The 23,447-nt window shown below is 35.7% G+C and overlaps 1 protein-coding gene across 6 annotated transcripts in view; it reads right to left on the reverse strand.

Moving 5' to 3' along the window:
* LOC134854629 (fibronectin type-III domain-containing protein 3A-like) overlaps positions 1-23,447 on the reverse strand; it is a 78,459-nt gene that overhangs the window by 4,926 nt on the left and 50,086 nt on the right. For 5 of the 6 annotated variants that reach the window (XM_063870969.1, XM_063870971.1, XM_063870973.1 and 2 more), the window contains exons 8-18: positions 19,387-19,616; positions 18,556-18,832; positions 13,986-14,127; positions 13,691-13,711; positions 11,400-11,581; positions 8,959-9,246; positions 8,457-8,664; positions 4,256-4,543; positions 3,842-4,042; positions 737-965; positions 251-517 (exon numbers count right to left, since the gene is read on the reverse strand). In XM_063870969.1, the coding sequence (XP_063727039.1) occupies positions 251-517; positions 737-965; positions 3,842-4,042; positions 4,256-4,543; positions 8,457-8,664; positions 8,959-9,246; positions 11,400-11,581; positions 13,691-13,711; positions 13,986-14,127; positions 18,556-18,832; positions 19,387-19,616 (2,333 nt within the window). The remainder of the gene's footprint in view (positions 1-250; positions 518-736; positions 966-3,841; positions 4,043-4,255; positions 4,544-8,456; positions 8,665-8,958; positions 9,247-11,399; positions 11,582-13,690; positions 13,712-13,985; positions 14,128-18,555; positions 18,833-19,386; positions 19,617-23,447) is intronic. The other variant, XM_063870974.1, reaches the window with a different exon arrangement.

Consider the following 23,447-nt stretch of genomic DNA (forward strand, 5'->3'; position numbering starts at 1 on the left):
AGTGGCCACCAATAAGTACAATTCATGAAATAGTCTATCTTTCTAGTAATTTTACAAATCGAAGCTTCCCTATTTTAACTGTAGATTCCAAAATTATTATTTACCGAGAAGCAATTGAATAAGTTGTCTGTATTTTTTTTTTGGTGCATTTCGATTTAAGAAAATCTGACACGAAACTCCTTGCGTGAAAAACACTCCGGCTTGGGAGGCTAGGGTTTCTAAAGATTTATTTGAAAAAACTATAGCTTACCTGGCTGCTTTGTCTTCCATCTGCAAGTGGTACTTGAGATCCTTGCTGCAACTGTTCGACAGATCAGTCCACCTCAGCTTCAAACTACTACTAGTGGCATTCACACATTCCAGCTGGGGTGGGTCCGGAGGCACACTGAGAGTGTGTACACTGATTGGAGTGCTGAACTCACTGTCTCCCCTCTCATTCGTTGCTTGCACTCTTACAAAGTATTCACAGTCACTCTTCAAGTTCCTCATCGTGAAACAAGTGTCCTCGCACATGTACCTAACACAAGTACCCCAATGATTTACCTATATAATATGTACCTATATGATTTATATTTAAAAATGGCTTTGACGGGTTTCGCTTGGATTTGAAAAAAAAATTGACTTGAGGTTCACATTCTATCAGTGAAATTATAAAATTTTTGGAAATGAAGACAAACAGCTGGTTCTTTTTTGTTAAAAAGTGTAACCTTTTCGGTTTGCCAAAGCCAAATCGTACCTATGAATGTGAGCCACTTTTTCGTCTGGGAACTGCAGCTGGTTCTTGTCTCCGATGACGACTGGGATCGTCCTCTTGGGCGAGTGGAGAGAGAGGGAGGAGGCTGCACCGGAGGAGGAGGAGGAGGCGTAATAGCTGGACTTGAGTCTCGCACACTCTATGTTGTAGGAGAGAATCTGGGCCCCATTGCACTCTGGCTCATGCCACCTAACCGATATCCAGTCTGCACCTGCAAAACAATGGAGAAAATTAGCTGCAACTTGGGGGCAAAATCAAGAACGCCCCCCTCAGGGATTCGACCCCCTGTCAACCCAAAGGGTCCCCTTCATACTATTTTGAGATATCCATTTTTGGCTGACTGACTATAAATTTTGAGATATATACAAATTTTGAGGGGGGAGCGCGCTCCGAAAAAACGCTTTTTTTTAAATCAAAGTTTTCCAAATGGTGCCTAAAAACGCACGCTTTGGCCTGTTTTTCGAAAGTTTGCCTGTTTTTTCAAAATCAATTTGCTTGAATTAAAAAAAAAGGTCGACAAAATTTTTTTTGAAAAACCGCTCCCCCGAGAGAAAATTTTAGATCCGTGCCCCTGGAAATGTCCCTAAATTGATTTTGAATTTCAGAGAGAATATCAGATCCCAAAACATTGAAATTGCTCGGCTAATGTACTTTTTTTACTCAGAGGCGAAGCTGAGCTGAGCACCACGTGCGATGCAAAACAAGAAAAAAATTGAAACAAAATTCAAAAAAGTCGAAAAAACTAGATCTATCAAAATGAAAAATACTACTTTTGAAACAAAAATATGCCAAGCCAATAGAATGTGAAATAATAATCAGAACATAATGTTTACAGCGGTAACAAAGCCAGAAATACCTTGTCAGAAACCCTTTAAGCCAAAAAAATCAACAAGTCTTGAAACTTATGAAAAGTTAATAAGTCCCCCTCACCCTCAAAGTATAAAAACACTCAAAAAACTTTATTTGCAAGTCAAATGAAACCATATGAAGCCAGTAAGCCAATATAAAATAGGTCGAAACCTATAAAGCCCAAAAAAGGGCAAAGCCGAAAAAATTCAAACTTTTTTTACTACTAATAAAAAGCGATTAAGTCCCCTTCACCCTTATAAAAAAGACACGCACACACAATCTATTAACGCTAGTCGAAAGACGCAATATGAGGTTACTAAGCCTATAAAATATAGGCCGAAACCTATCAAGCTGCAAAAAAAACGAAAAGGAAAAAATTTTTCATGAAAGACAAACTATAATTTCGATTAAAATTTTTTGAAATTTATGCGATCCAGAGTTGAGCATAAAAACTATGTTTCCTTTGAAATGACTCAAAATTAGGTCATTTAACCGATAAAAAACAGACCAAAATCATTTGGGCAGAAAAAAAAATTGAAAGCGAAAAAAATGTACGAAGTCAAGGTCAATAAAACTACAAACAGCAGAGGTAAATCAGAAAGCAACTATAATAGAAAAAAAAAATTGAAAAAAAATATTCGACAATATGGTAACTCAGCCAACAAAACATAAGCAAACAATAATACGCCGACAATTTAATTTTGAAATGGACTAGTTCCGATTTGCAATTCAAATGAAACAATATGAGGCCAGTAAGCCGATATAAAATAGGTCGAAACCTATTTTAAAATTAAGATCTGAAATGGTAAATCAACAAATAACAAAACGACCATCAATTATAGTTAAAAAAATGTTTCAATTGGAAGAAAAATATCTGCTTTGGAAGTTAAGTTCTTACAAAAATGAGCAGACAAACGAAAAAAACGAGGCCTGATCGGAACTCCAGACCTTAGGGTGCAAAGGGGCCCGCGTTACCGTAGGACCAAGTGAGAAGGATACTGAAATAATTTAATTTCAATAATCGAGCAAGTGTAACTTCTTGTTGTTCACGGTGAAATAGTCTAGTACACGATAACAAGTCATTTGAGGAAACTGGATCATAAGAAGATATTTTTTCATTCCACCGGGATTGCTGAAAATGCTAATCCACTTTTGCAATTTTCATTTAAAAAATTTTTCCGCGCCATATGCACTTTTCCATTGAAGAACTTAAGTTTCCTCCCATTTAGATTATCAAATTGATCAGAAGAAATCAGAAGTCAAAGCGCCAAAAAAAACAAACTTGAGAGCGAAACACTTTTAAGACAATTTTCCTTAAAAACACCTAGTTTACAAAGAGGCGAAGCTGCTCTTCGCAAACACTTGCGAGAACACGACCAAAAAGCAGCTCTGTCAAGAGAAATAATGGAAAAAAATAGGCCTCGAATTAGCAAAAAAAACTCGGCTACGTGTCGGATTCGAATCTGCGACCTAGCAAATATGAGTCTCACGCAGTAACCACTCAGCCACGGAGGCTTAAAATCCCAAAAAAAACAAGCCACTAAAAACGCAACTAGATATGCTAATAAATTGCTAATTTGATACAGCAAAAGTTGGAAAATTTCTGAATTCGAGCTTTTTATCATCGTACTGCTGTTTGAAACAGCTTTTCTTGGTTCATTTAATGAAATAAAAATGCATCATCTATGTTAATTTTTCACTAATCAAATGTGAAAGCACATGAGATTATACTGCTACCGCAGCCTTTCGATTCAAAAATGCCACCAAAAGTAGCACATTTTATTTGCGACTTAGGTTGGAAAAAAATAAAGTTGTTACTAATAACCTTTGTTTCGCAAGTGTAATTAGGCAAGTAATAACGCAACTCTTATTTGATAAACCACATGTCAATTTCGCAACTTTTTTGTACTAGTACATGTTTGAGCAAACAACTTTTTGACCGGATCAGTTTGATATCTTTGGCTAAAAAATCTGACCCGACTAAGCTCGTTTAACTTTTCGTGTAATTTATAAAAAAAAGGAAGGCCAGAAAGTTCAACATTCTGAGACTTGATATTCCGCCTAAAATTCACAAAATCAATTATATGGCTTCATAATAAAAACAAATTTGATTATTAATTTTTACGCGTTCTTTCTTCGGTCAACTCAATTCGCGTGAAACAATTTATGCACTCTCATATTTGTACCAGCTCACAAAATTGAGAATTTTAAACACCATTTGAATGTGGATTAGCTCACCTTTATCTGCAAATATCTTCTCCACAATGTTTGGCTGACTAATCGGGGACTCGATCTCAGTCTCCTTGCTGAACACACTGGCACCTATCTCGTTAACAGCCTGCACTCTGAACGCGTACTTGGTGGCCGGCTTCATGTTTGTGTAGTCGAACGAGAGCTTTGTCCCATTGTACAGAAGATAGAATGTAGGAGAGTTCCCTCCTGAAAGCAGCACCAAGCTCAAATTTCGAATAAATTTAAAGTATAGATTTTATTTACTTGTAACTGACATCTAAGTTAACTCCTTTGCATGGTCATCAAAAGCTGCAATACTCATAAATTTTTTCTTGATGATAATTCAAGTCTATTTTTTTAGAGTTCCTTAAACACGAATGATGACAACTTATTTCTGAATGAAGTATCATTGAAACCAACCATTATTATTTGAGTTGCTGTTTTGATTGTTATTGTTATTTTTGGAAGCTGCTGTGGCGGCCGAGTGTCTTTGGCGTGTGTTGTCCTCCTTGGCCCCTCCGTATGCAGCCCCATACCGGGAGGTGGAAGCGTGATTACGGTAGTTCATTGACTGATGGCCCTCTCCAGTACCGCCTGTTGCCTTATTGCTGGATGATGATGCGGATGACATGTGAAGATTAGAAAGGGATGCAGCAGCCGCCACCTCTTCCGAAAGAGGAGACTTAGAGCCGGTGATTGCACTGCACACTACACAAAAAGCAATACTCATACTAAAACAGCACTTAGCGACTTACAAATATTTTGCCACAGCAATAAATGCCAAAAGTTTTGTTATCAATCGAAGCGACCAGAAACAAGAAATCAAAATCAGCTCGAAAAAGATAATGATAGCACAAATCACTCCTAGTCCCAATTCAAGCAAAACAAAAACGAATATTCGGAAAAAAGCCTTAAATGGAAGAAAAACAAAAAGGAGCCTCGAAAAAATAATACATTGGCAACAGTCAGTTGTAAAAATTCCAATGGACACAAGAAAACTGTGAAAATGGCTGACTTAAAGGAAAAAAACTTCATAAAAAACAACAAATTGTTTCCATTATCATCTTAAGGCTTTTTGAATTAAAAGAATCTTTTATCAGGAATTTTTTTTGGATAAAGCTGACCCGACTTGACAAAGGCGAAGCGGAACTTCGCAAAAAAGCAACAAAACGCCAAGAAAGATATTTTATAAGTTAAAAAACCAAATGCCTTCAACGGGAGTCAAACCAAACCCCTGGAGTATCCAAGTCGACAGTAACAAAGCGGAGAACACATACTATTAAATGGCAAGTACTATACGACTCGGACTGGGAAACAAGTAAACTCGTATTATAACACAATGCTCGCAAGATACATTGTGTAAACACTGCATCAAAAAGTTTTTTATTCCGTAGGGAAATCTAAAAAAATAAAATCTACTTCTGAAATTAAAACTCAATCACCTTTTTCGTGTAATTTTTGTTTTTTGTAGGCTTCAATTCAACAAATGAATTTGAACAAAGAAATCAAAACACAAACCTCGTAGGGACAGTACAACAGTGCAGAAGTAAAACATTGCGGAAATTCCCAAAATCATGTTCACCGGCGCCCAAAATTATTTGGAACACCGTTTTTACTCATCCCATATCACCAACAAGTAATTAGATGCAAAAAGACGGAAGTTGAAAAGACAAAAATGGCTATTTTGATTGATGCGGCTTGTTACACAAAACGGAAGTTCCTCAAGAGATGCATCAAAATTCTTCGGAACATAAAATTATCTCAGCAAACTGTCAAATGTCTTGTCGGTTTGGCTAAAAAACAAATCAAAGCCAACAGACAGTTGGAAGACAGTCAATGAACACAGTCAAAGTAAGAAAAAAGACAGTCAAACTAAGAAAAAATACTGACTTAATTTTTAAAAATTAAAAAAATTAATTTTTATGGATTATCTATAATTTTCAAAGAAAACAATAGATAATCTTTAAGCTTTTTGAAGTTTTAGAACAATTTATGATTGACATTTTTTGGATAAACTTAACTCAATTTGCAAAAATTGTATCAATACGTAAAATTTTTAACCCGCTGGCAAATCTAAAAATTAAGTTCCACTTTCAAAAATAGAAGCCGATCACGTTTTCCGTTACCGTTAATTTTTTGCTGTTCGCTAATGGAGTTTCTCTTCAATTTAACAAAGGAAATGAGCTGAACTCAAAAAGAAATCAAAGCAAACCGCGAAAAAGCGAACTAGAACGTGAACAATTTTTGATAACTCTTCTTGAGAAAAAAAATCGAAAAAATCATCGCGGCCAAATTGAGTCTGAGCTAATTTCATCGTATTTTTAAACAATATTCAAGCAAAACCGTCAACATTTCAAAAATAGAGCTCCAATTTTTCAAATATCATCAATTTTTGACGATGTTGAAAACATTTTCAGTTTCGGAACGGTTGATTTTTGGCATTGCTGAACGCCTCTACCGCGAAACATCGAAAATTTTTCCCCACCGCAAAAAAAAACTTCGAACAGAACGATGGAAAAGTGTGAAAGATTATATAGGTCGTGATGACTTATTTTCAGGAAATCATCTTAAAATTTGAATCACTCATGATTTTTCACGGTTTGACTTTTTTCTTTTCAATTCATGGTTAAAAGCAAGGCAAATTCCTTTATGATTTAGTCAGATTTCCAAGCGGATTAAACAAAACTACCTATTTCTAATCACGGGATAATTTATCAAAAAAGTATCAATCAACAATTGCTCGTAAAACCAGACACAGAGGTGAAGTTTCGCTTCGCAAACACTAGCGAGAACACGACAAAAGCAGCTCTATAAGAGGAAAGAAGAAAAAGTACAAATAAGCCAGGAATTACTAAAAAAAATCGGCTACGACTCGGATTCGAACCTACGACCCGCTACGACCTAGAGACCATGAGCCTCACGCACTAACCACTGAGCCACGGACGCTCAATTAACGCCAAACACTAGCCAAATAAAAACCGGAAAACAGATACTTTGAACTTTCCAATGCTACAGATTATGATTAAAGCAAAAGTGCCACAAAACGAACACTTTTAATGAACTTTTTTATTAGAGAGTTAGGTTAAAAAAACGAATGTTCGTATTAAGAGTTAGGTTTAAAAAACGAAGGTTCGTATTAATACGCTAACGCTCGAAATTTCGCTAGCATAAAGAGCTTTAAGGACATATATTCTTTAAAATTCGAATGTTGACGCTGAAAAAACAAGTCAGTATTTCGTTGCGTAATAAAAAGAAACGAAAAAAACTTGCTGGCTTTTTTAACAACGATCGAAATTCAAATTGAATATACCATTACAACTCTTCTTCAAATTTCACAATCAATTTATGGTTGTTATTTTATAAATAAATTAAGCAAAAATGGGAAACAGGTTTTTATAAAAACCCGCTAGAAAGTATAGATATTTGGCTATTCCATATTCGAATTTGCCCTGCTTTTAACAGAGAACTACGCTGAAGCAAAACAGAAATCAAACCGAAAAAAAATCAAATTGAGTGGGAAAAAAGTTTAGGGTGAGTTCCTGAAAAAAAATCATTGCGACCTATATCCTGTCGTAAAGGTGGTTTTCAAGTTTGTTCAGATTGTTTTTGATTTTTTTCTAAGTTCAGTTTATTGACAAGTTTATGTTTTCTTCTGTGTGTTTATTGACACTTAAAAATGAAAAACACGACCCCAATCAGCGTCTCCACTTCGTTCATCGACATTTAGTGAGCATCGAAAACAAAAACACTGGTGATAACGGAACTCAAAACCGGAGCTCCAGATAAAGATTTACTCTTTAGAAGAAATCCGCGTTCATATTTTAGCACAAGCTCCGCTTGTACCAATAAGATAACCAAAGCTATTTATAACACAGATACGAAGGTGCAAATTTGCAAGCACAAGCGAAAAACGACAAAAACGAGCTCTGAAAGAGTCAAAAAGTGAAAAAAGGTAAAACTTATAAAAAATCTTGTATATGACGGAATCGAACCCCAACTAGTCAAACGTCCTAGATCTGTGCTATGTTCAGTAAACAATCTTAAAACAGCAGCAATCAATAAACCAGATACAAAGATATAATATTAAGTTATTGTTGCAAAAAGTACATCAAGCTTTATTAGTGACTTTGGTTGGAACAAAATGGATATCGTGATATGACATTACGCTCCACATGTGTAAACATAGCCATCTGTCACTTGGAAAAAAATAATGAACTCAAGGAAACAGAAAAAAAATACTGACTTGAAAAAACTTCAACTTTCGAATTTAAAAGTAAAAAATATTTGGCATTAACCCTCTTTGAAACTCAAAAACAAAACTATGATAGACTTTTTGATAAAATTAACTCAATTTGAGAACACTGGAATAACTTCACGTTTTTTCGCGCCATTTCCACGTTCGTATTCGGAGAGTGCAAATTATCTATTATTCAGCAGATGAATATATATTGAACTAAAAAAAAACATATCTAAGTACAGTCATAAATGCTTTAATATGTATTAAAGATACACATTGTACATCTGTAGTTATTAGAGCGTTTCAAGACTTTTCTTGAAAAAAAAAATCACTAAGCCCTATAGAAAATTTAAATCACTATAAAATATATGAGTGCAAGGCTACCTTCAAACTTGACATGAGATGACGATGTTCGTTTTGTCTCACAGCCTTCCAGTCTGTACTCGGTGATTTTGCTCCCGTTCGAATGCTTTGGCACAGTCCACGACACTTTGGCATGGGTTGCTGACTTGAAGACGACTCTGGGTGGCTCCGGTGCGGATGGTTTGTCGGACGCAGTTCTGATTTTTGCAGGAACAGACCAGGGACCAGCCTTGAATCAACCACATTAATATTTATGCAATCTCAATCATAACAACAACAGACTTAACTACCTGCCACACTATTTCGAAAAATCACAGAATTCAGGCTTCCATGTAATAAAGATTCACCTGCTTGTAAAAATATTCAAAAAATGGTTTGTTTACAAATCTTCATGACACCATGCTCGTTGCTTGAAAGCAACGCGACCTTAACAAGCCAAGTTGCTACCTCTAGATAAATAGCAGAAATTAATTACAATTGTTTGGTAACAAAGGCTGCCTAAAAGTATAATTTGAAGAATTACCCCGACTGAATTGATGGCACAGACACTGAATCCGTACACACTGCCCGGGTTCAGTTCACAGACCAGCACCTCGAAGCTGAAGTCCCTGCTAATCTCCACTCCAGTCTCCGGCTTGTCCAGGTTCGCTATTTGTTTGACTGCGTACTGCATGATAGGGGAGCCCCCGTCATAGTCCGGGGGAGTCCAGGAGAGATGAACATTCTGGGGTTTGATTCTGCCGTTGACCACTGGTGGATTGCACTGGTTGGGGATGACTGGGTGCGTGTAGCAGAGACAGGATGTCGAGAACTGAACAAAAGAGCAATCAATCGGTTCATTGAAAAAATCAACGAGAGGCAAATCGATTGTCTGCAAGCCTTTAGCACGACTGGTGCAAATTTTAGAGCCACAATGGATGCCAACTTAGTTTTTGCTTCCATAATCAATGCACAGAGGCACAACTGACCTTGATACTACTTGCGGTCCATTAGGAGATAAAAATCATCACTTGAAAAAGTTTTACAATATAGACCAAAAACTCAAACACAAACAATCGCTAGTCAAGAAAAATTGTTTCAAAAATTAGATATTGTGACACAAACAAACTCTCAAAATGCAGTAGTTATGCACTAATGAGACACAAAATGTCTCACAAATAGGTACAGGAAGTTCCTATCGCAACTATCTTCGCAGAAAATAAAACTTAAACTATAGGTTATTTTTTCATATGAGAGGAACAGTGAATAGTGATAAATGGTGCTATTTAGTCTGCAAAATAAATTTTTAGAAAAAACTTTTCTCGACAGTGCTCAAACCACAATTAAAGAAGAGATGATATGAACTATCAAAAGACTTTGCAAGACATTTCTTTGTCATACCTTATTTTACATTTAGAGAAACAACCGAACACGAAGCTTCTCCCCAGAACAAAACGAAACTGGAACCAAGTTTAACCATTTCTCAGAATTCAACGGCACAAATCATTCAATTTTTTTTTTCTAAATTAAATGACACTGAAAGAACATCAAGAAGCGAGAAAAACCGTGGAATTGAAATATGAAAAACATAGCCAACAGACAGTTGGAAAAGAGTTCATAAACGCAAGTAAGCACAAAAAAATACTGACTTGTAAATATCTCAGTTTTCGAATTTCAAAGTAGATGCCGGTAAAACTCTTTGAATTTCTAGAGCAATTTATGATGGGCACTTTTATGATAAAATTAACCCAAATTGAGAGAACTAGGTCAAACGGTAAAATTTTCATTTTGCTGGGAAATCTGATAATTAAATTCCATTTTCGAAATTAGAATTAAATCACGTTTTTTGTGACCTGTACACGTTTGCTGCTCGATAGTGGAGTTTGCCTTTCTTTTGACAAAATAAATGAGCTGAATTTACAAACAAATCAAAAATCAAACCACGAGAAAATAAATTTGAGCCTGAACAAATTTTGACACTTTTCCTGAAAAAAAAATCATCGCGATCTATATGAACTCTAAACTACGTTCATCGACACTTGAAAAATAATCCCTAAAGTAAGCAAATTACCTGTCGTAATTTTGAATCTAAAAACAATTGAACACTGAGTTCTTTCACCAGAATAAATCAGAACTTGGACCAATTTCAAAAAGCTCCAATAATATGCACTCAAACTTTTTCTTTTCCCAAAAAAAAACGGAACGACAGTGAAGAAAAATCGAGAAATAACTTAGACTTGAAAGCTCTGAAAAAAAAACAAGAAAAACTATCACCACCTAAATAAGAGTCTGGACTATATTCATCGACTCTTAATAAAGATGCGCCGAAAATATTTTGATATGACAGTCTAATCACTAGAAAAATCATATGAAGAAAAAAAATCAACCAAACGATTGTAATAACACTAGCTCAGTTTGATTTTTGAGAACTTGCGTGCGAATACCTGCTTAGTGTGTCAGCCAGGCGCCGATCTAGGATGTTTTAAATTTTTTCTTCATTTTCTTGGATGGACTTATTTGATTGTTCCAGCTCTCCTCGAGCACTATCAAGACACTATATTTGCAGAAATTTTTGCGCCGCAGAATTGAAAAAATGTCAAATTAGTCTAAAACCCTCCTCAAAATTTATCTGCTCCCTCAAAATTAGTCTATATTGGCTCCTTCAGAAAATTTAATGGTCAGTCAGTCAAAATGGATGAGGTAAAATAGTACCAAAAGGAAGGTTCATTCAGGTGTCAGGGGGGTCGAAAACCCCCAAAAACTGCAACTGGTTTAAGAAGGTAAAAAGACATTTACAAGGATAATTCTGGTATCCGATTGTAAAAAAAATTGCTTGTAATAGACGAAAAAGGCCTATGTACCACTTTTTCGTATAAAAATTCACACATGTTTTAGCATTAAGAAGTTTTTCGTGCAAGTTGCTTGTATATCTATCTCATGCACAGTAAGATGCAGCTAGCTTATGCCGAGTGTGGCGTATTGTACCTTTCCCTTTCCGACCGAGTTGACAGCTGCAACTCTGAAGTGGTATTCCATGCCTGGGAAGAGGGAGGAGATGGGGAGAGTGACATCGTCCCCGTGGTAGATCTCCTGAAACAGACCCCCCGAGATACTTCTCTCCACGATGTACTCCACCACGGCACTTCCCCCGTCGTCACTCGGCTTCTCTACACACATAGCAGAACAGGTTAATTGCCAAATAGCCCCATGTAACACGTGATTCATTTCACATCACTATCATCAACAAGTTCTTTGCCCAAATCGCACAACAACTTTCATGTTCAGACACTTCAAAACCCATGAGCACTTTTGTCCCCAAAGATGACAAATTGCATCAAGTAACAACTTCCTTCGTTTTAACGCTACAACTCATATAAATTGTGTTCCAATTTTTTCTTAAGGAATACCTTGAGTAAAACCTATACTATTCACCAGTTTTTCAAATCATTTCTACAGTAGATTTAAGAAAAATTAATTCGACAAACTTAGTTTAAAGGGACAGAGAAATAATATACTTGATTAGATCAGTCAGCTGTACATCATTTAATAATGGTAAAGGTCATCATTATTGAATACCCGCACACACACCTGCAGTTGATAAGTTGATGTTAGCAGAGCATGTTATAAAACACCGTTAATATTGTTTTTTTTTCTAAAAAACGAGACGGCTACCACCTTCATGAGCATGCATTCTAATTCAGATTAAGCAAAAAGGTAAGATTTAAAGATTAAGCAAAAAAGTCTTAAAATTGCCTGCAAAATTCACAGTTTGACCTTTCAAGGTACTTTATTCCGCTGTCTGGTAAAATAGATGACATTAAGAATTTGAGCATTTACAGCCAGGCCCAGTAGAGCTGCTAGCAACAGAATTAGCAAAATATGCCTCATAGGGCAGAAACTTTTTTTAAAAAAAGAGCAGCAGAGAGAGCAAAGTTTGGCGAACAGGGCAGAATTTAGTAACTTATGAGCAATTTAAAAGAAAAAGTCAAATTTTTGACACATTCTCAGATACGAGAGCGAATTTTAAAAACGTATAAAAAGGGTACGAAGTTTGGTCATTGTTTCCCGTAACCAATCAATTAACCCCAATTTATTGTACAATTAACCCAAATCAATCATGAATATTGTACCTTAAACGGTTAAATTAGCAATAAGCCGAATATCCCGTCAAATTTATTCTAAATGCCAGAAACGAAGGAAAAAATGTAAGTTAATTGATATGTTATTTTTTTCTACCGTAGGCTCTTTTCCATTTCCCCCTACCTCACACGGGCATCAAAGGGGAGCGGTGGTGAAGTGGTCACGTCTCCGCCTCTCAATCGAAAGGTCGGAAGTTCGAGGCCCACCATGAGCCGTGCTCGTTGCTTGAGAGTGAAGCAACATTACTCAGCCCAGAAAAATAACCAAAAAAATTGCATGTAGTTCGTAGTTCTTAATCAGGAGCACATTAGCGGGTCGCCGTGATGAGCTGTACAGCTCTTTTGTTGGTCCTTTCTGCCAACATCGTGGATAAATGGTCTTAATCTTAATTTTACGGTCTGAGGAGTGGTTTTACAAGGTTAATTATGAAGAAGAAATATGTTTGTCATGGCCTAATTAGTCAGCATGCCAATTTTCATGACGATCGAACAATGTGAACAGTTATTTTTATAATAAAAATTTGCAGGTGGGGGATGGAAAAAGAGCCTTACCATACTTTATTAAATATAGTAAGTAGTTCAAAAATCCTGCTTTGCAGTTTCACGTTTCAACCCAGGATCTTTTCATTTCCGTGATAGTGGTAAGAGTATCTCCGGTTAATATCCACCAGTCGTGCGACACTTCCTTGATACCCCCTCTGTCAATCAAAAAGGGATGTGCTAGGTAGAATAAGCGGCTTTCAGACCAGTTGGCAAATTTCCAATTGATTAACAGCTTTAAAGCTACTTTAAATCCCTATGCCACTTCAAGTTGTATTCTAATTATTTCCAAATAAGTTATGCTAGACAAGAAAAATCAATTTTTTATTCAAAAATTTATACATATCTAGCGTAAAAAATGGGTATTTAAAAAGTGCTGCCATTTAAATTTTTGTATGTTTTTTGTATGTCTGTCTGTTGATGCCACTCAAATAAAAAGTCTTGACATTTAAAAAGTCAGTACTAGTGGAGACAGTTTAATCAATTTCTGTTTAACTCTGCACTCGCATTGGTTAACGTTTATATTTAGTTCACTGGTTATTGACTTAGAGATGGTAATAAGCAACAGAAAATTGGATAGAGGAAGTTTTAACACACCGTCTTCGTCGACTATTCGGTCTGAAATGAACAAAAAATTCAATGTATATGGTAGAAGTTTTGAGCACCAACTAATCATTGTTTTCGAAACTTGCAGATTTTACTTGTGCATCCGCCTATTACTGCCATAGAATTTGTATCTTCTAATAAGACATCAAGATATTTTTGGAACCACGAGAAAAGAAATGAATAATTTCTGCAACTATAATGGCTACAAAATATTTTTCGCTTTTTAAAGACTCTTTGGTTGCGATGTGGAATAATGCTAATATAGATTGTTGAGTTGGCTACTCACCCCACTCCAAGGAGCACTTATTCGATGTCACATCCACACACTTGAGTCCGGTGGGTGCACGAGGCACACTGTTTAAAGTGCAGAAAGTGGCCACCTCACTTGACACACTACGCACACTCGAGGCAGCAGTCTCCGCGAACAACTGAACACAAATAAAAACAAGGATAGCTGGATTGCTGTACAAGTAGCACAGAATGCTCCGACGATATTCTTAGATAGTTTATTTTCCAAATCGTTTATCGTGTCGTTTTTTGTGCGTGATACATTAAAACACAGAGTCGAAGCTGAGCTTCGCACCACTTGTGGTACAAAATTGATTTAAATCAAACGGAAACATTTGAAGAAAAAAATCAAAAAAAAAAAATGTTTTTGTCAACAAAAAAGCGGTCTCAAGCAGTTGTATCACCTTTACGACAGATGGTTTATTGAATTTGAATTTATAATTACAATGCGGTAACAAAGCCGAAAAAACCTGAGCAGAAACCTTCCATGCCGAAAAAAATTCAAAAACATTCTAAACGAATAAAAAAAACTCAGAGCACACACACGCGAACTTTTTTCGATCCTCTGAAGTTAGACGTGCATCTTGAGTAGGAATAGAGATGCATTTGGAGATTTATTCCTATTTCAAATTTCAGTCATCCCGTGGACAAAGCTGTTTACTGTTGTTTCTGTATAAAACCACCATTACTTTTTTGTTACAAAACTCAATGTTTGAAATAAAAAAATTTAGAAATTTGAAACTTTTGATGACAAGGTAAACCGTGAGAGAAAACGTTCGCCATCATTCATTTTTTATTCTCTCATCAGTATACCAATACGTTTAACTGGGTTCAAGGTTAACGCTTCTAGAAATGCATTCCATATATGACAGAGGCAAAGCTACCCTTCGCAAACACCTACAAAAAAGCTCTAAATGTGCCAAAAAGGAACAAAAAAATCGAACTAAAATTCTGTCATGTGCCTGAATCGAACCTCGTTTTATAAACAAAAATCACGCAAAAAATCACCTCCTACATAACACAAGTTAAAAACTAGAAGCTCAGCTACAGCTGGAGATACCTGTTTGATAATTCTTTTCGAAATGTTATTTTCAAAATGCTTCAAAATCTCGAAAATTGGATATTTACTAAGTCCGAAGCTGATTCTCACATCAACAGACATACAGATAAGGTAACAGAAATACCTAGCAGAAATCAGGTAAAACCAATCATAATTAAATTCCTGTATCATCATCAAAAGGACTTGCTTTGGCGAAATAGGAAGGAACTCATGAGGCATGATAAAACCAAGCATGTGTACATAGTGGAGCGGCTTGCTGAGTGGGATCGTGATGTTGTAAACTACGCAAAGGATCATCAACTGTTGGTAACAACAAACAATTGTCAACCATCAGTGAAAATTGGTGAGAGCTGGGTTCAAATTAATTCTAAAAATGATGTAGATAAAGTAACCGGCATAGCTTATTGGAATATGAGAAAAGTGCAAGGAGATCGAGTAATTTTGTTCCGATTCGGCAAAATGATAGCAAATTTTCTACTGGTGCATTGGATTTGAATATGGAAACTAATGTATTGGAACCGCAATTATAGGGTACTGTTAGAAAGGGAGTACAAAAAGGAAGTTGAATGCTGATGAAAAGTTGGATAAAATCTGCACCTTACTGGAGACTGTGATATCAACAAGTTTATCTCCGCAATCAAAAAGCAACAAACTGGAGACTTTTCAGAATACCTCGGATGAGGAAACTGACGTAAAAAATTCAAATTAAAACAAAACTTTTTAATTCATTTTATTATGGTAGACTTATCGTGGAGGGTAAAAAGTGGAATACTTGAGAAAGATTATCTTTTCTTTCTCAATATACAATCACTTAGATTCCATCATGATCTATTGAAAGTGGAGTTAGGCAGACTAAAAAACGCTCACGCATTGATAGCTTTATGTGAAACATGGCTCACTGATAATGATCCAATAGGACTTTACAGCATTGATGGCTATCAGACAATCATAACAAAAACAGGGTTGGTTAAAAGAGAGGCGGTATTGCTTGCTTTGTTAAAAATGGTTTAACGGCTTCTTCAGAAAGCTTTGATAATGATATTGAAAATCTAATGATAACTGTTGAAAATGATCATTCGAAAAAGCCACTTTTGCGTATTATACAAAACAACATCAATGAATCAGGATATTTTTTGTTGCATTTGAATTCCTTACTTCATGATGTATCTCAGATCAAAGAAGCAAAGAAGAAAAATTATTTTGTGGTGATCTTAACGTTGATATCTTGGTAAATTCCTCTTTTTTAGTTGACTATAAAAACTTACTCCTATCATTCAATTTGAAGTTGTTAAACGAAGAACCGACTAGAGAAACTACCCATAGCTCATCATGTATCGATCATGTTTTAGCAAATATGCATCACGAGGTATCAACATTGAAATGCACTATTAGTGATCACTACGCCCTGCTGGTTAAAACTGATCTAGAAAGGCATTTTGAAATTAATACTCCTAGAAAATATCGAGATTTCAAATGTTTATTGGAGGAGACTACGGCATGTAAACTGCTTTTTCTACTCAACCATCGCTTATCAAACCTTTTGAAAACCTGGATACCTTTACTCTATAAAAAATTGCTATAATAGAAAAATCAACTTGCAAAGCAATGCAAAAAGTCTTTTCAACGCTTTAAAAGAATTTTCCTGAAAAACTTCTTCGGTTGGTCCGATGGTCATGATGGCATCAATATAAGATGTTCTTGTGTGCATGCAATAACTTCTGCAATCGAAATAGTGAGTCACTGTATAGATGATAAAAAATCTGGATTAGCGGGTTTTGTGGATCTTAAAAATGCTTTTGACACAATTGATCACTCCATTTTACTAACCAAATTAGATCTCTATGGGTTCCGCGGTATAACAAACACTTTTCTGCAGTCTTATTTAACCAATCGTAAACAGTATGTATCTTTTTATGGAAAAAACTCTCAACTAAAAACTATTACGTTCGGGGTTCCCCACGGCTCTGTCTTAGGTCCACTGCTGTTTTTACTCAGTGTAAATTAGTCAATCGGTTGATGCGTAATACCAAGAGAAACTACTATGATAGAAAAATCAACTTCCAAAGCAATGCAAAAAGTCTTTTCAACGCTTTAAAAGAATTTTCCTGAAAAACTTCGTCGGTTGGTCCGATGGTCATGATGGCATCAATATTAGGATGGTCAAGTTTTGTGCACCAAAAATATTGCCATTCTTAACTTTCTGCTTTTTTATCAATGCTTTAATGCTGGCGTTTTTCCATACATTTGTAAAATTGCAAAAGTACTACCATTTTATAAAACGGGAAAACGGACAGAGCCAAACAGTTTTTGACCCATAACTTTGCTAAGTACTTTCAGCAAAATTTTTGAAAAAATTATACACATTCGCATGATTAAGTTTATATCAAAATGCAAGCTTTTGGTGCCTGAACAGTTTGAGTTCCGGCGCAGATGTTCTTGTGTGCATGCAATAACTTCTGCAATCGAAATAGTGAGTCACTGTATAGATGATAAAAAATCTGGATTAGCGGGTTTTGTGGATCTTAAAAATGCTTTTGACACAATTGATCACTCCATTTTACTAACCAAATTAGATCTCTATGGGTTCCGCGGTATAACAAACACTTTTCTGCAGTCTTATTTAACCAGTCGTAAACAGTATGTATCTTTTTATGGAAAAAACTCTCAACTAAAAACTATTACGTTCGGGGTTCCCCACGGCTCTGTCTTAGGTCCACTGCTGTTTTTACTCTATATTAACGACATGCCTAAGAAAGTAACGAAAAGCTCAATTTGTCTGTTTGCTGATGATACGTGTAAAAACAATTCGATTGATAAAAAATTTAATCAGGACCTTAAATGGATAGAAAATTGGTGCACAAATAAGACTAATTATCAATATTGATAAAACGCAAGTATCCAAATTCGGAAGGAGTTCAAAAGAATCTGAAATTTTATTGGGGAATCAGAAACTTAATGTTGTGACCTTCTTCAGGGGTTGTGGTAGATAATAAGCTCTGTTTTAAGCAAGACATAGATCATATTTGTAAAAAGTTAGCTAAATTTAATGGAATTCTTTATAAAGCAAGAAATGTTTTTTCTAGAACATTTCTTCTTAGATTTTATCAAGTTTATGCCAAACCTTTAATATCATACGGCATCTTAGTGTATGTATGTGCGTCCAAGTCAAGACAAATTTAAACAAAATTCTTTTAATGCAAAGGCGAATTCTTAGAACTATTTTCTTTAGGCGCAAATTTGATCACATTACGGAAAAGTTTTCAGAATATAATATTGATACCGTGTTTGAATTGTTTCTAGATACTGTTTTTAAAGAAGTTATTTATCAAAAACTTGGTAAATCGCCATTAAAATTAGTGCGTAGCAGCCTATGCAGAGGAGATGGGAGATCTCCAGCACACGCTCTTTTGATAGAATCCTTAATCTCGGATTTGTCTTGGAAGTTTTCGAGAAAACTATAATACAAAAAATAGGTCAAAAATTAGCCTTATTGAGATTCAGATGTTACCTTGAATGCAAAGCTGGAACTTCTGGGTAAATTAGTGAGAGTGTAGCATGTGTCTGGCCCGCAGTACTTGGTGATGAAGCCGTGCTGCTTGTTCTGCTGGTCTTCCATCTGCAGCGTGAAGTCTATATGCTGTCTGGCCAGTGTCTTCAGGTGTTTGTTCAGATACACACTCCAGTTCAGTCTGATCGTATGCGTGTCTCTATACACCAGAGAGGGTGGGTCTGGCTGCGGAGGCTGCACGGGCAGAGTGCGCAAGATCACTTCTGAACTGGGCACGCTGAAACATGTACGAAATAGTCAGTTCAAGTTCTGAAAGGGCTTTCGTTCCGTCCGACCACTTCACTATGTGAAGGGAAAGACTATGCTATAGACTGTGTTCGTTTTCTCCCGGATTTTGACTACCTCAAAAGAAAGCCCTGATTTCAAACGTCTAATTTTACAGACTGCAAGCTTTCGCCTCCACTCGAATCGTTGTATTTCCAATCTAAATATTCTGCATCAGATTTTAAATGTTTTTGCCATTGTCATTGATTCCCATAGCTTATTGACCTATTTGGTCCTCTTTTCGACGAGCGGCGGTCGCAACTTTCTGCAATACTTGCACCAACTTGCTATAATTGTTAATGAATACATCAACGGCATGCGATTTCATACTAATTACTTCAGACTACAGCACATTCTTCGCTTCCAGTATAACCAACAGAATAGAATAATTTGGTAAACCGTTGCCCAAAATTTCCAATCTAGCGCACATGGACTGTGAGCTACAGGAAATGTTGCCAGGCTTTTGTATTCGAGTTGACATACTGTTGGAGACGATCAGGTTCTTACCTCGATCCATGTTTGTTGCATGCGACCAGTCTCAGTCTGTACTCGGTGTTGGGCTGCAAGTGGTCCAGTTTCGCACTCCGCTGACAACCCTCATACTTCAGCCTCTCATCCACTCCAACTACACCCTCCACATAACTGTTACCATCTGGACCACCTGTAGCACTGCCAGCTGCTGGAGCCATGGTCACCTTCCACACATCCAGCCCACTCAAGTCCAACTGTTTGCTCTCCTGCAAATTAAGTTCAAATCAAAACCCAAACTCTTCAATCACCTTTTAAATTTCTAACTCTTCGTAACATGATACACAGAGGCGAAGCAGACTTCGCGCCACTTACAATACAATATAATAGAAAATGGCAAGGTAGTCGAAAGCTACCAGTAAAAAATGAAAAAGGCAATAAACCACTAAAAAACACAATACGATGAAAACCTGTCGCAAAACGCGAATTCTATCAATAAACACAGCCAACAGACACATGGAAAAGAAAATTAAAAAAAACAAAAAAAGCAAAAAAAAATGAACGCAAAGAAACAGAAAAAAATGACTTTTGAAAAACGTCTACTTTCGAATTTCAAACAAAAAATATAAGGCCGTAAAGCTCGTTGAACTTGAAGATGAATTTATAATTGACACTGTTTTGATAGAATTAAACCAATTTGAGACAACTAAATTATTGGAAAAAGTTTCTATTCCGCTGGGAGATCTTAAAATTAAATTACACTTTAAAACTAGATGCTTTTTTTGCGCCATTTCAGCTTTCAAAGAATGAATTTTGCCATCCTTCTAGCAAATGAACTGGAATTGAACTCAAAAAGGCATATATACACGTACAAAGCGCATTTATATTCATATACGCATTTATAAGTATGAATGCACTTCTTTTGTTATTAGAGCAGTCTTAGACTTTTCCTGAAAAAAAAATTATCACGACCTATTTGAGCCTGAAATTCATCGACTAGTTACTATGCAGACAAAAAGTGGTTGAAAGCGTGTTAATCCAAGAAAAAAACGGCCGAGATTTTTAGGACAAAGATTTTTTAAATTCGAAGTCTAAGTCGTCCGAAGCACACCAACGAAATTCAGTTTCGTTTTTCAAACAACGTAATATACTTTAACTAAGTTGATACAACACGTCAAAACTATTTCAGTCGAAGAAACACTTAACGCGAATTAAACAAAAGCTTGAACACATCTACCTGCAACATTATAACTTCGGATATGGCAATTTTCAATGTTTAAGAAGCTGAATTATCACGAGAAGTGCCTGCTGAGGAAACTTAGCTACAAAAAAAATCCGATACACGATAGTGCAACAATAGAATAGGATCCCAGCTAAAGCCGGAGGAACCTGCTTGATTTATTTTGAATTTGTTGAACTGATGCGGGGTTTCAAAACTTGGTCTTCACCCAAAACCTTAGTTGCTTCTCCAATAAAAAGTTTTTTCGCGAATATGGCTTCCCACAACCTGTTGCCATGATCAAAATCTTGATCTCAAATTCAGCTGGGTAGTTTTCGAGAAAAGTCAATACGTTTCAAACAACGGACTTTACCGCGTCAAAATAGTGACTTTACCGCGTCTCATTTTTTTGTCAGAAATTTTGGACACAGCCAATTATTCAAATGAGCTTCTTTCAGCTTTTTCTTTTGATTGAACCCAAAAGCTCACATTAGGAGGGTTTTTCGAGAAAAGTCAAAAGTCTCAAAAAACGGTCGAAAAATGGAAAACTTGTTTTTCGAGGGCCATGACTTGTTTTGAATTTTTTTTGGGTGTAACCACCAATGCACTGGAAATTCACAAAAATTTTTCTTTAGATGGAACTCAAATATCATTTTTGGGAGTGAAGTTTTCGAGAATTTCAAAAAACGGTCAAAAAATCACAAAAATGAATTTTCCGAGAACGAAAACTTTTTTGTATGAAAAACTGGGCATAGCCGCAAACGCACGGCAGCTTTTTATAACAATCTAGATTTGAGAGGATAGTTTTTGACAAAAAAAAATGAAAAACTATGAGTTTTCCAAGGACAATTTTTTTTTCGTAAAAAGATTTGGGTGTAGCCGCCGCTAATGCAGAGGAGCTCCCCTCAACCCGTTCTCTCTATTGAATCTAAAGTCTCAGAAGTTTCAAACATTGGACAAGAAATCAAAACATTCACTTTTCCGAGGGCCATAACTTTTTTAAATTCATTTTTCGGAGGGCTAATACTTTTGTGTGGAAAAATGGGTGTAGCGGTTTATACAGGGAAGCTGCTCATAACCCGTGCTATCGATTGAAATCAACATTTTATATTTGATGGTAGTTTTTGAGTGAAAACAAAATCCAAAAATTATGGTTAAAATTTTCCCTAAGGATGTAAAAAAAGGAGGTTTGGTAAAAAAAACAGACTAGGAGAATAGTCAAAAACACTATTAAAAGGGCGGTCTTTCCTTTGTTACTTAAAAAAAACAATGAAGAGTTTTTGAGAAAAATAAATAAATTTTTTGGGAAAAAAGAAAAAAATTCCAAAGCGTCTCAAAAAACCAAATCCCATACATTTTCATAACAACTATTATTATCAAACAAAAATTTATAGATAAGCCAAATCCTTAAGCCCAGTAACAAAAAAACTGTTCACAAGCAGAAACGTTTAACTGAAAAAAAAGCTGACAAAAATTAACACCGCTCAAAATTGAATTAAGAATAACAATATAGAAAAAGAAAAATAAACAAAAAAAGTATTGGAAGAAAAAAAGCAAAAAACAATTAACTGATATTTATAAACGAAAAAATTTCAAAGTTATGAGCAGAGACTATAATTTTTTGAAAAAAAATAATTTCTGATCTGATACCGTTATTGATGTAGAAAATATTTAGACCACAGAGCACTTAATGCAATAAAAATTCGGTTGATGAAAAAATACCATGAAAATGCGCATAGCCCCATGATTTCAAAAAATATTATTCTACCCGGACAAAAAACTTTAAAAACGTTTTTTTTTTCGAAGTGCGTTGAAATTTTGTTTAGAAGACACGACGTGATTAGTTTAGCAGAATTACTGGATGCAATTTACTTTGGGAAACACGGGCCCAATTTTAACCCCAAAAACAATTTTACCCTTAAATATTTGTCTTTCATGATCAGCCAAAAAATATGGGCTCAATTACAGATATTACTATATCAAATTGTAGCCCTACAAAATTGATAAAACATAATCTTCTCACATTTGTATATATAAATTTATTTTTGTTTGATAGCCAAAAATGTCATTTGTTTACTGTTAAACATTTATCAAATTTAATTTTAGGAGATTATAATTATTTTGTTGTACTGTGGCTATAAAAGAGGCTCACTTTGACAACGTTTTTTTTGCAATGGAAGGATAGTTATGATGTAATTTTTGAGTGATTAAAAAGCCAAAAATGATTTAAAAAAAAAGGTCCCGAATTTTGCAAAAAAATTGCACTAAATTAATTTTCAGCAAAATGTCTAACAAAGTCTTGGCTTCTTTTTTTAAAGTCTAACATCAGCCTAATCTGATAAATTACAAGTTTTATTCAACTTTTTCATAAAATGTGGCTTCCCACAACCTGTTGCCATGATCAAAATCTTGATCTCAAATTCAGCTGGGTAGTTTTCGAGAAAAGTCAGGCTCCTGAGGCGGACTTCTGAGGCGGGTTAAAGGGCCGCTCACGCGTTATTAGCTTGAAGAATACGGTGCGGATAATTTTAACACAGAGGCAAAGCTTTGTTTTGCAAACACTAGCGAGAACACGACATAAAGCAGCTCTATAGTAAACAAATAGAAAATAGAAATAAGCCTCGAATTAGCAAAAATTCGGCTAGGTCTAGGATTCGATCTGTGCACTATTGAAACCATGAGATATTGAGTCTCACGCATTAGCCACTCAGCCACGCAGGCTTAACCATCGACTAACACTAGTCACGAATAGAGCAGCTACATATGCTTACAAAATGCCTATGCAATTCAGCAAAAGTGGCACCAAATACAAATAGACACAATTTAGAAAGTAACCATTTCGAATATAACAAACTGAAGGCATCCACACTAATTTTGCATG

This window comes from Symsagittifera roscoffensis, chromosome 9 (assembly GCF_963678635.1).
Source record: "Symsagittifera roscoffensis chromosome 9, txSymRosc1.1, whole genome shotgun sequence".
Lineage (NCBI taxonomy): Eukaryota > Metazoa > Xenacoelomorpha > Acoela > Convolutidae > Symsagittifera > Symsagittifera roscoffensis.